Below are 12,962 nucleotides of genomic sequence, written 5' to 3'. Positions count from 1 at the left end.
TACCATGACCAAATGGGATTTATCCTTGAGATAAAAGGATGGGTCAACATACAAAATCAATTAATATGATTACTACCTTAACACAATAAATCCCATGATCAATTAATTAGATGTAGAAAAAAGCATTTAATAGAACTCAAAAACTTTTTCATGACAAAAACTCTTAGCAAACTTAGGGGTAGAAAAAAAAACCTCAGCATAGTAAAGGTCATATATGAAAAGCCCACAGCTGGCATTGTATTTTCACCGATAGTCAAGTTTTCACACATACCTTTCTTTTCGGAGGCTCTCTTGTCATTTTTGTTGGTCTGTGTGCCTATCTCTGCACAAGTACCATACTACCTTAAGAACTATATCCATTTATCAACTGATGGGCTTGGAGTCATGTCCACTTTTTGGCTGTTAACGAATAATGCTGCTATGAACATTTGTGTAAAAGTTTTTGTGTGGATGTGTTTTCATTTCTCTGGGGTTCATGCTTAGGAGTGGAATTGCTAGTTCATTCTGTTTCACATTTTGAGGAACTACCAAACTGTTTTCCAAAATGGCTGGACCATTTTATATTCTATGAGCAATATGAGATGAGAGGTCTTTGATTTTCCCATACCCTTCTTATTGTCTGACTTTTTGATTATAGCTATCTTAATGGATGTGAAATGGTATCTTGTGTTTTTTATTTCTATTTCCCTAATTATTAATGATGTTAAATATCCTCTTTTCATGTCTCCCATCCAAGTACTACCCAGGCCCGACCCTGCTTAGCTTCCGAGATCAGACTAGATCAGGAGCGTTCAGGAAGGTATGGCCGTAGACTGTCCTCTTTTCATGTCTTTCTTGGCTATTTGTACATTTTATTTTAGAGAGAAATGACTTTAAATCCTTTGCCTACTTGGGGGGGTGGTTCTTATTATTGATTGTTAAACTTCTTTTTATATTCTGAATACAGGTGTTTTAGATATATTATTTGCACATATCCCCCCCCCCAACCCCATTCTGTCCTTTCACTTTCTTGATGGTATCATTTGCAGCACAAACGGTTATACTCTGATTTAGTCCACTTTACCTATTTTTCTTTTGTCACTTGTACTTTTCAGTGTCATGTCTAAGGAACCATTACCTAACTCAAGGGCCTGAATACCAGGTCCTGTATTTTCTTTCAAGAGTTTTTTAGTGTTAGTTTGTAAGTTTGAGTTAGTATCTGTATCATGGTGTGAGGGAGGGTCCAGCTTCATTGTTTTGCATGAGAATGTCTAGTTGTCCCAACACCGTTAGCTGAAGAGACATTTTTTTCCCTTGCAAATGGTCTTGACACCTCTGTTGAAAATTAAGTAGACATAGACGTATGGGTTTATTTCTAGAACTTCAATCTATTCAAGTGGTTTTATGTCTGTCTTTATGTCGGTGCCACACTGTCTTGATTATTGTGGCTTGTAATAAGCTTTGAAACCAGGAAGTATAAGTTCTCCAACTTGCTACTTCTTTTTCATGATTGTTTTAGCTATTCTGTGTGGATTTGTGTGTGTGTGTGTGTGTGTGTTTTGTTTTTGTTTTTTGCATTTTCAAATGAATTTTAGAACCCTCCGTGGGATTTTGATAGAGAGTGCATTGAATCTATAGATTAATTTGGAGAATATTGCTCTTAAAATGAGTAAATATTCTAATCCATAAACAAGGAATATGTTTCCATTTAATTTTTTTCATTATTTCTTTTTATGGTGCTTTGTAGTCTTCAGTTTGTAAGTTTTGCAATTCTTTATTAAATTTATACTTATTTTATTGATCTTATTATGAATATGATTATTTTAATTTATTCCTGGTTTATTAATTGCATTTGTATAGGAATGCAACTAATTTGCATACAATTTTGTTTCATTTATGTATTTAGTTGCTTGCGTAGGATTTGTTTTACATACTAGATCATGTCATTGTAAACAGAGACCATTTTAATTCTTCCTTTCCCATCTGGGTGCCTTTTATTTCTTTTTCTTGCCTAGTTACTCTGACAGGAACCTCTAGCACATTATTAAATAGAAATGGTGAGATATTCTTCTCTTGTTTGTGATCTTGGAAGAAAAGCTTTCAATCTTTCATCACTGAGTATGATGTCAGTGTAGGTGTTTGATAAACTCTTTATCAGCCTTAGGAAATTCCTAATATTCCTATTTTTTAAAACCATGAAAAGAGTCTGAGTTTTGTTGAAAGCTTTTTCTGTGTTTATTGATATGACTATGTGGTTTTTGTCCTTCATTCTCTTAATGTGGTATAATACTGGTTTATATCAGTACTGATTTTACAAAAATCAAAAGGATTATAAGGAAATACAGTTGACCCTTGGTTTTCTAATATTAAACTAACCTTCCATTCCTGGTCATGCTATGTAATTCTTTTATATGTTACTGGATTCAGTTGCTAGTATTCTGTTGAAGACTTTTGAATCTGTGTCCATAGGGATATTGGTCTGTAGTTTTATTTTCTTGTGTTATTTTTGGTTTTGGAATCAGGGCAGTACTAGTCTGCCTCACAGGATGAGTTGGAAGTAATGCTTCATCTCCTCTTTTTGTGGGAGTGTTTGTAAAGGATCTATATTATTCATTCTTTAAATATTCAGTGTAAATCATCTGGGCCTGGGCTTTTCTTTTGAAAAGTCTTAAAATTGCTACTTTTATCTCTTTACTTATTATGCATATACTCAGATTTCTATTCCTTCTGAGTCATTTTTAGTAATTAATGTATTTTTAGAAATTTCATGTAAGCTATCTAATTTGCATACAGTTTTTGTGGTACAGTTGACCCTTGAACAACATAGGGTTGAACTACATGGGTCTACTGTATAAGAATTTTCTTGATAAATACAGTATGGCTCCATAAATGTATTTTCTATTCCTTATGATTTTTTCTTTAGCTTATTTTATTATAAGAATACAGTATATAATACATTAATATACAAACTGTGTGTTAATCAACTATTTATGTTATCAGTAAGGGTTTGGTCAACAGTGGGCTATTAGTAGCTAAGTGTTTAAGGATTCCAAAGTTATAAGTGGATTTTTGATTGCCTGGGGTGTCAGTGCCCCTAACCCCTGTATTGTTCAAGGGTCAACTCTATTCCCTTATAATCTTTTGGATTTTTGTAAAATCAGTACTGACATAACCTCTTTCATTGTGGTTTTAGTAATTTTAATCTTGTCTTTTTTCTTGATCTAACTTAAAGTACGTCAGGTTTGGTTATCATGTTGACTACACTTTAAATTACCAAGATTTTAAACATTTTTCATATCCAAATCTTTTTGTGTTACCTGTTTGTATTACTGTTCATCATTTCTTGTTCCTTTCTTAGACCTGCCTTTTCTTCATTTATAATTTTGAGCACCCTAAACTGATTTAAGTAAAATATTTATCAATATTTTCCATAATTTGAATTTTATCAGGATCCATTCTTTTCCCTCAGAGGCTGATTTTATGGTTCTTTCTTAGTATTTGATTTCTTTATGTGTTTTTGAAATTTGATTTTCAGATGCACTTTGAGTGGGAAGATTTTGTTTTCTCTTTCCATACATACGCACTTTCTCCTGGCTTTTTAGTGTCAGTGGCTGCCTGTGCCTAGCTCCCTGCAGCCCACTTCCTGGTCAGGAGTTGGCATTTGTTCTTCCTGCCTTCTTAGACTCACAGCTGCAGCCCATCCTTCCAGGCATTTGTCTCCCATTCACCAGTGGTGGAGCCGCCTGCCCCTCCTGGTTTCAGAGGGTAGACCTGGCTCCAGCACCGTCTAGTGGTGACAGCTGGCCTCCTAACTCCCTCTGCCTTGCTCTTGCTCTGGCGCCTGACAGGTTTAAGACTTGCCACTCTATTACTGATTTGGGGGCATGTTTACAGAGAGGGTTATTTGGTGTATATTTTAATGGCTTTGTTCTTGGTTTAGGGCAAAGGAGCATTTCCCCAGTGTGAAATAGGTGTGATAATGGTACATATGTCCTTGGGTTGTCATAAGTATTAATTGAAAGTCTGTATGTAGAGGGGTTGTGGCTATGCTAGGAATGTATGAGTACTTGGGTAATGTTAGCTACCAGTACAATTAAGAGAGAGCAAAAATTCACACAGAAATTGTCAAAAGGTACTTAGTTGTAATTATTTATTAATTTATTCAGACACCAACTGCTATGTATTATTATTGACATTGAGTATCAGTGGATACATTTTAGCCTGGTAATATCTTTGAAATAGAGACAAATCAATGCAATAATCAAATATTTGAATTCGATATTTTGGTGCTAAATTCACTTTAAATTCTACGTAGCATCCTAGAAGCAGCTGAAATGTTCTTCCACAGTGCATTTTCTAATCAGTTAGATATACTCTCCCTCCTGTGAACATCGTATGAATTAACAACCATTTATAATTCTTATTTCTTGTTAATTTATGTATATTTCTTATTAGTATAATGACAATATGGTTTACTGTCTAAACTGAACCATTTTGGGGAGTGGAAGGTGGTACTGTTAATAATTATGCCAGGATGGATGGCGTGAGACGGAACTATCCTGGGCTATCTGGGACCTTAGGGCTACTTTCATTATTTCCCTTCCCAAAATGTCTTAGGAATCATCCTTATATTTTGCAAAGTACCTATGACTGCTTGATGATAACAGGAGATCAATAAGTATTTTGTGAAAGAATTACCAAGTAGCAAGTGGATATAGGCAGGCAGTACATTAAGTATTGAAATTGTTTACATGTTTTCTAAATAATAATCTTAATTTGTCTGCTTAAGAGGTCAGTAATACAAGTGTTAGGCAGTATGCAAGATGAAAATTCCACCAACCATAAAGGAAAGTAAAACTGATTCAGAGGATTAATTTGAAAAATCAGTGAGCTATTTCCATAGTTTCTACAGATAGAAAAATCATTTACATATATTATCTGTCTTCCTTTAATGTAAAATACTACTTAGAAGTGTCTTTAATTAAAATCACTTAAAATGTTTTCTGTTACAGTTAGTGGTTGGGTATAGTTACAGAGCCAAAGGACACTGGGGCACAGTGCCAGCCAGTCACTGTTCACCCTCGTTTCTCTAGTTGCTATTTTTTTAATGTGTTTTAGAATATGAGGTTGTTCTTTTTTGGCTCTAAAATTTTTTTTTTCTTCCAAACTCAGGAAAGAGTCATGTGACTGATGAGACATTTGGGGCTTTCTGGGAGTAGACCATGTATTAAGACAATCCGAATTATCCATGTACTTTGATACTGTGCCAAGGATATCAGGTCAAGTTTATATCAAAAGAAGTGTTCTACTTTGTTGATCAGAATATATCTTGTGAATTTGCATTGGAAGCGGTTATATAAAACCTTCCTGTCTGTCCTTTTATGTGTCATCCTATCTTCTGTCTGTCTGTCTACATATCATCCTTCTCCTTTGTTTTGCATTTGATGGAGTATTTGATTCCTTTTTGGTCTGGCAGCAAAATCTTATATGGGCTATAGAGTATCTTTTGTATTTTTGTTTCATTATCTAAAGGATATCCAATTGTTACTAAATCGTATTTTGAAACTTAGTGGAAAAAAATCATTTTTTCTACAATACATAATTATATGAATTCAGGCTTTCTGGTTTTTTTATTTTTTTAAACAAACTGGAGTTATTGATAATTCTAGGGATTAGAAAAACAGATCACTTTAATGGCAGGCGAAAAGCCATAGTAGCCGGATGATTTCAGTTTGACAAGCCATGGGGTGTTACTAGTCGTGAAATGCAAGCTAGCCTTGACAGTGCTTATGTCTTGTGCAGTAATACTTTGCTAAAGGCATCAAGTCTGAGCTGTTCATTTGCATAGATGTTCAGAGTACTACTGGGAGCTAGGCATGATATTTTTAATTTATATCCTACAAAATGAATGTAATGTTATTGAATTTAGTATATAAGTGCCTATCTTAAGGACATAAATATCAAACGGCTGGAAGAAAATGGATATCAGGAAATGTTTTCAGTTTGTTTTTAATAGTTTATTGTCAAATTGGTTTCCATACAACACCCAGTGCTCTTCCCCACAAGTGCCCTCCTCCATCACCACCACCTCTTTTCCCCCCCTCGCCCTTCCCCTTCAACCCTTGGTTCATTTTCAGTATTCAATAGTCTCTCAAGTTTTGCATCCCTCTCTCTCCCCAACTCTCTTTCCCTCTTCCCCTCCCCCTGGTCCTCCATTAGGTCTCTCCTGTTCTCCTGTTAGACCTATGAGTGCAAACATATGGTTTCTGTCCTTCTCTGCCTGACTTATTTCGCTTAGCATGACACCCTCAAGGTAGTTTGTTTTTTTTTAAATATGAAAGAAAAAGAGAAAGGAGTTGTTAAGTTAGAGAACTATCCTCACTCTAGTCATATAGCACTATAAAAGGGGTAATGTAGGTATTAGGAACTAGTAACACTAACTTAAGGTATGTGAGGCTTCTTTGTAATTCACAGATGCACTTATGCAATTCAGTGCCACAAACCCATGCGGAGAGTCCATTGTGAGCCAGGTACTCTCTAGACAATAGAAAAATAAGGGTCGGTAATTCACAATCCTTGTCATGCCACATAAGGGGAGACATAGATATAAATAAAGAAAAATATATCTAGTATCAGGTGTTGAAGAATGTGACAAAAATAAGAACAAGACAATGAATTTTAAGTAAGACACACCTGGTCCATTGGGAGCAGGAGGTAGGCAAGGAAGACTTTTCTCAAGGATATGAAGTCTCTTTGAGTTGAGTCAAGGAAGAAGTTGGATGTATGATTCTAAAACACTGAGGACTGTAGATGGTTTGGGTTCGCCAAACATTTTTTTCCTAAAGTTTATTTATTCATTTTGAGAGTAATAGAGAGAGCATGAACTGGGGAGGGACAGAGAGAGGGAAAGAGAGAGAATCCCAAGCAGGCTTCAGTTCATTGCAGAGCCCAATATGAGGCTTCGTAACCTGAGCCAAAATCAAGAGTCAGACACTTAACCGACTCAGCCACCCAGGTACCCCTAAACTTTTAAAAATTAGAGTCAGTTGTAGTTAAAAATTTTCAAAGTGAATTGTAGCTCCAGTGGTACTCATATAATACCATGGGCAAGTTCTCCAAAATGATTAACTTGCTTATCAAACCCATTCCAAATAACTTTCCAAAGAGTCCCCACTGTTATTTTAAATTTTACTTTTGTTGAAGTATGTTTGACATACAATATTTTATTAGATTCAGGAATATAACATAGAGATGTGACAAATACATACATTATGAAATGGTCACTGTAGTAAGTATAGTTCTCATCTGTCACCATGCAACATTATTATATTATTGGCTGTATTTCCCATACTGCACTTTTTATCCCCATGACGTTTTTATTTTATAACTGGAAGTTTTTACCTCTTAATACCCTTCACCTATTTCACCTATTCTTCTCTCTCCCTCCCCTCTGGCAGCTGCCAGTTTTTTCTCTGTATCTATAAATTTATTTCTGTTTAGTCATTTGTTTTATTTTTTAGATTCACGTATAGGTGAATCATATACTACTTGTCTTCTTCAATCTACTTTTTTCTCCTTAGCATAGTACCCTCTAGGTACATCCATATTGTCATGAATGCCAAGAATTCATTCTTTTTTATGGCTGAGTAGTATTCCGTTGTGTACACACACAGACACACAGACAGACAGACAGACACACACACATATTTATATATTTATTTATTTAACATCTTCTTTATCCACTCATCTATTGGTGGATGCTTAGGTTGCTTCTATATCTTGGCTTTTTAAAAATAATGCTTCAGTAAACACAGGGGTGCCTGTATCCTTTTGAATTAGTGTTTTTGTTGTTGTTGTTTTGGGGTTTTTTGGGTGAATACTCAGAAATGAAATTACTGGATTATAAGGTATTTCTATTTTGAATTTTTTGAGGAATTTCCATGCTGTTTTCCATTGTGGCTGCACCAGTTTACATTCCCACCAACAGTGCTCTTTTCTCTGTATCTTCGCCAACACTTTATTTATTGACTTTTTGACACTATTTTGACAGGTGTGAAGTGATATCTTATTGTGGCTTTGATTTGCATTTTTCTGATGACTAGTGATGTTGAGAATCTTTTTATGTGTCTGTTGGCCATCTGGATATCTCCTTTGGGAAATGCCTGTTCAGGACCTCTCCCTGTTTTTAATTGGATTATTTGTTTTTCTGGTGTTATGTGAGTTCTTTATATATTTTAGATTTTAACCCTTTATTGGGTATATCATTTGAAAATATCTTCTCCCATTCAGTGAGTCACCTTTTTGTTTTGTTGATGGTTTCCTTTGCTGTGCAAAAGACTTTGATGTAGTCCTGTTGTTTATTTTTGCTTTTGTTTCCCTTGCATAAGGACTCAGATTCACAAAAATATTGCTAAGGCTGATGTCCAAGAGATTACTGCCTACATTTCCTTTTAGCAGTTTTATGGTTTCAGGTCTTACATTTAGGTCTTTAATCTATTTTAAGTTGATTTTTGTGTATGGTGAATGAAAGTGGTCCATTTTCATTCTTTTTACATGTAGCTGTCTTCTTTCCCCAATACAATTTATTGAAGAGACTGTTTTTTTCATCATTGTATTATATTCTTTCCTCCTTTATGACACAGACTGTAAGTTTCTCTGAGCTCCCTTTCTATGCTATGGATCTGTGCATCTATTTTTATGTCAGTTTCATACCTTTTTGATTACTAAAGCTTTGTAATGTAGTTTGAAATCTGGGAGTGTGATACTTTCAGCTTTGTTCTTCTTTCTCAGAATTGCTTTCGGTATTCAGAGTCTTTTGTAGTTCTTTAAAACTTTTTTTAATGTTTATTTATTTTGAGAGGGAAAGACAGCAGGAGCAGGGGTGGAACAGGGAGAGAGGGAGACACAGACTCCAAAGCAGGATCCAGTCTCTGAGCTGTCAGCATAGAGCCTGACACAGTGCTCAAACTCACGAACCACGAGATCATGACCTGAGCCTAAGTTGGTCGCTCAACTGACTGAGCTGCCCAGGTGCCCCAGGGTCATTTGTAGTTTTAAGTAAATTTAGGATTGTTTATCCTAATTCTGTGAAAAATACTATTGGCATTTTGATAGGGATTGCACTGAATCTATAGATTACTTTGAATAGTATGGGGGTACATTTTAACAATCTTAATTTTTCCAGTCTTCAAACATAGTATATATATATTTCCACATATTTGTTTCATCTTCAGTTTTTTTCATCAATGTCTTATATTTTTCAGAGTTCAGCTATTTCAACTCCTTGGTTAGATATTTTTCTAGATATTTTATTATTTTTGATGCAGTTGCAAATGGGATTATTTCTATAATTTCTGCTACTTTGTTCACAGTGTATAGAAATATCTGGGTATTAATTTTGTATTCTGTGGCTTTACTGAATTCATTTATTAATTGTAACAGGCTTCTTTGATAAAGTCTTTAGGATTTTCTATACAGTTTTCCCTTGAACAATGTGCGGGTTGGGCACCAATCCCAGTATAGTTGAAAATTTGCATGTAACTGTTGACCCCCCCAAACCTAACTATTAGGTGCCTACATTTGACCAGAAGGCTTACTGATAATATAGCCAATTAATCCATGTTTTGTATATTCCATGTATTATATACTGTCATCTTACAATAAAGTAAACCAAAGAAAAGAAAACGTTATTAAGAAGATCATAAGGAAGAAAAATACATTTACAATTCTGTATTTTTTGCAGAAGTCCTCATAGCATGTAAGTGAACATGTGTAGTCAAACCTGTGCTGTTTGAGGGTCAACTATATATAGCATCATATATTTTTCTTCCTTATAAATTTGGATGTCTTTTATTTATTTATTTATTTATTTTTGTCTTATTGCTGCAGCTAGGCCTTCTAGTACTATCTTGAATAAAAGTGGTAACAGTGAACATCCTTGTCTTTTTCCAGATCTTAGAGGAAAATCTTTCAGCTTTTCACTATTGAGTATGATATAGGCTGTAGTTTTGTCATATGTGATCTTTATGGTGTTGAAGTATGTTCTTTCTCAAACAAATTTATTTGGCGTTTTTATCATGAATGGATGTTGAATTTTGTCAGATGCTTTTTCTGCATCTTTGATATGGTCATATAACTTATTCTTCATTTTGTTAATGTGGTGTGTCATGGTGATTGATTTGCAAATATTGAACCATCCTTGCATACCTGGAATAAATCTCACTCATGGTGAATGATCCTTTTAATATATGGTTGAATTAAGTTTGCTGATATTTTTTTGAAGATTTTTTGAATCTGTGTTTATCAAGAATATTGGTCTGTAATTTTCTTTTTTGTAGTGCCTTTGGTTTTGGTATCAGGGTAATGCTGTCCTCATAACATGAATTTGGAAGAATTCCTTCCTTTTATATTTTTTGGGGATAGTTTAAGAGGGATAATTATTAACTCTACTTTAAGTGTTTAGCAGACTTTATCTGTGAATCCTCAGGTCCTGGACTTTTGTTTGCTTGGAGGTTTTATTACTGAATTAATTTTGTTTGTTTGTTAGTGTACTAAAGAATGGTCACAATAAATTGTATTGGTAAAGTTTTTTATTTTCTCTGTTCCAGATTGCTGTGCTATGCCTTGTATGACAAAAGTCCTCGCACCAAGAATACCTTTGCCTTGACACCTGTGGACAGGCAGACTGTGTGAGTACAGAATCTAAATAGGGAGATTGCAGTAAATCCAAATTGGTTAAATCAGCTCAGAAAGCAAAGCAAAACAAAACAAAACAAAACAAAAATGTTGTCATTGATAAGACCAAAGAAAAGTATTTATTTTCTTTGTGATGTAAATTCTAGATGAGGTGGAAAACTCCTCTCTTTCCCCCTTAACTTATATTATAGTAGTGTCTGTAAGAGCAACAGTGAAATTTTGATGTCACCCCAGTTTCAGGGTGTTAATGGTAACCAATTAGAAGAAGTTTAATGAAAACATTTTGTTTTTGTTATTGTAAAGGGGCAAAACTCCTAAATTTTTGATGTGGCACTATTTTGCAGAAAAACACTACTAAGGAGTGCTAAAGTGGCAATGAAACAGCCCAACAGAAAGAGGAAGCTTAGTATGGATTCCAAAGAGCATTTGAATCAGGATGGATGCTTGGTAAGATGTCAGTGCTTGGGCCCTTCCTTCTAGCTTGTTGTCACTCTGGAAATTCACAGTGTGATTATACAGTATGTATAACCAAAGCAAAGGTGTTTTTTCAGTAGTGAGGAGCTGGTTGCTTTTGGTTGAGGTTTTTATATATAGAGGTACAGAATATAAATGTCATTAAAGTCCAACACATTTTAAAGGGTAATCTTCATCTTAAAGGTGAAAGGAGACCTTTGCTTTTTCTTTTTTCTTTTAAAAACATTTTAATGCATATTCGTTGAACACATTTACATGTACATATATTTTAAACCTAGCATAGTGCATACATGTAAATCAAATATTGTACTATATATATCTCACACAACAGGGGAATCAATGCAATTCTACCTACAGATATTCTGACCAGTGTTTTCTAAGACTTTATGCTAGTATTTATAAACATGGTGCATTGCTATGATAAGATCATTACTTCTGTGAAAAATACAAGATTTATCTTTTTTGATAAATGCTTTGATTTAGTCAGACAAAATTTCTCTCAGTGTTTTTTTTTTTTTTGAGAGAGAGAGCAAGCAGGGAAGTGGCAAAGAGAGAGGGAGACATAGAATCTGAAGCAGGCTCCAGGCTCTGAGGTGTTGGCACAGAGTCTGATGTGGGGCTTTATCTCATGGACAGTTAGATCATGACCCGAGGTGAAGTCGGATGCTTAACTGACTGAATGACCCAGATGCCCCTCAAATAAAATTTCTAAAGTGATTTCCTTTTCTCTTAATACCCCACAAAATATACCAAACACAATTTATGTCCTTTTACGGAAGGTAATTATTTGATGAATAGTTTGAAAAAAAAATCCAAAAAATAAAGAAAAAAAAATAATTTACCCCCTAACAAAATCAGTTCTCTAATAGTCACTTAAGGAGGAGCTTAAATTTGATGTGGAGACATAGACTAAAAGATTAAGAGTAGTTATTACTAGATGATTAGATACAGGTGCTTTTTATATTGTCTTTTCTATTTAATTAGTTAACCATACGCATGTGTTATTTTTTTGAACTAGAGATAGAGCTATACCTATATATGTATAGAGAAATGCCAGAAAGAAAATCCATCAAATATAGTCCTGGAATGTCTTAGGTTTTAGAGGCTGCTCTTTTATAAAGATGGAGGTAATTAATCATTATCAAGTGAGGGATAGAGATGGTGAACCGGAGGGTGTTGTCTTTGTTAGAGTTTTGCAGAGAAACAAAACCAATGAAAGTAGTTGACAGTCCTGACACACACTCTCTGTTCACAATCCTTATCCCTACTTGATAATAATGAATTATATGTACATGTATATAGAACTATTTATTTTAAGCTATTGATGCATACAAGTGTGGGGGATGACAGGTCTGAAATCTATAGGGCAGGTTTGTAGACTGCAGACCCCTGAGAGAATTGATGTTGCAGACTTGAGTCTGGAGGCATTCTGGAGGCCAAGTTCCTTCTTCCTTGGAGTTGTAAGACTTTCAACTAATTGGATGAGGCCCACCCACATTATGGAGGTTAATCTGCTTTACTCAGTCTACTATTTGAATGTTTATTTTTTGTTATGTATTGTTAAGTTAGCTAACATACAGTGTAGTCTTGGCTTTAGGAATAGATTCCTGTGATTCATCACTTACATGCAGCACCCAGTGCTCATCCCAACAAGTGCCCTATCACCCATTTTCACCACCACCTCAACCTTCCACCTTCATCAACCCTCAGTTTGTTCTCTGTATTTAAGAGTCTCTTATGGTTTACCTCCTACTTTGTTTATATCTTATTTTTCCTTCCTTTCCTCAATGGTCATCTGTTAAGCCTCTAAAATT

The 12,962-nt window shown here is 34.8% G+C and overlaps 1 protein-coding gene across 5 annotated transcripts in view; it reads left to right on the top strand.

Annotated features, from left to right (window-relative positions):
• L3MBTL4 (L3MBTL histone methyl-lysine binding protein 4) overlaps nt 1-12,962 on the top strand; it is a 354,831-nt gene that overhangs the window by 12,103 nt on the left and 329,766 nt on the right. For 3 of the 5 annotated variants that reach the window (XM_029922681.1, XM_029922683.1, XM_029922682.1), the window contains exons 1-2: nt 10,582-10,667; nt 11,019-11,121. In XM_029922681.1, coding sequence (XP_029778541.1) covers nt 11,050-11,121 — 72 coding nt within the window. In that variant the 5' untranslated portion in view covers nt 10,582-10,667; nt 11,019-11,049. Of the gene's footprint in view, nt 1-10,581; nt 10,668-11,018; nt 11,122-12,962 lie in introns of those variants that run through there. The other 2 variants (XM_029922679.1, XM_029922680.1) reach the window with 2 other exon arrangements.

The sequence above is a fragment of the Suricata suricatta genome, chromosome 14 (assembly GCF_006229205.1).
Source record: "Suricata suricatta isolate VVHF042 chromosome 14, meerkat_22Aug2017_6uvM2_HiC, whole genome shotgun sequence".
NCBI classification, from domain to species: domain Eukaryota; kingdom Metazoa; phylum Chordata; class Mammalia; order Carnivora; family Herpestidae; genus Suricata; species Suricata suricatta.
The sequence above is the reverse complement of the archived record's forward strand: the minus strand, read 5'-3'. Positions and strand labels throughout refer to the sequence as shown.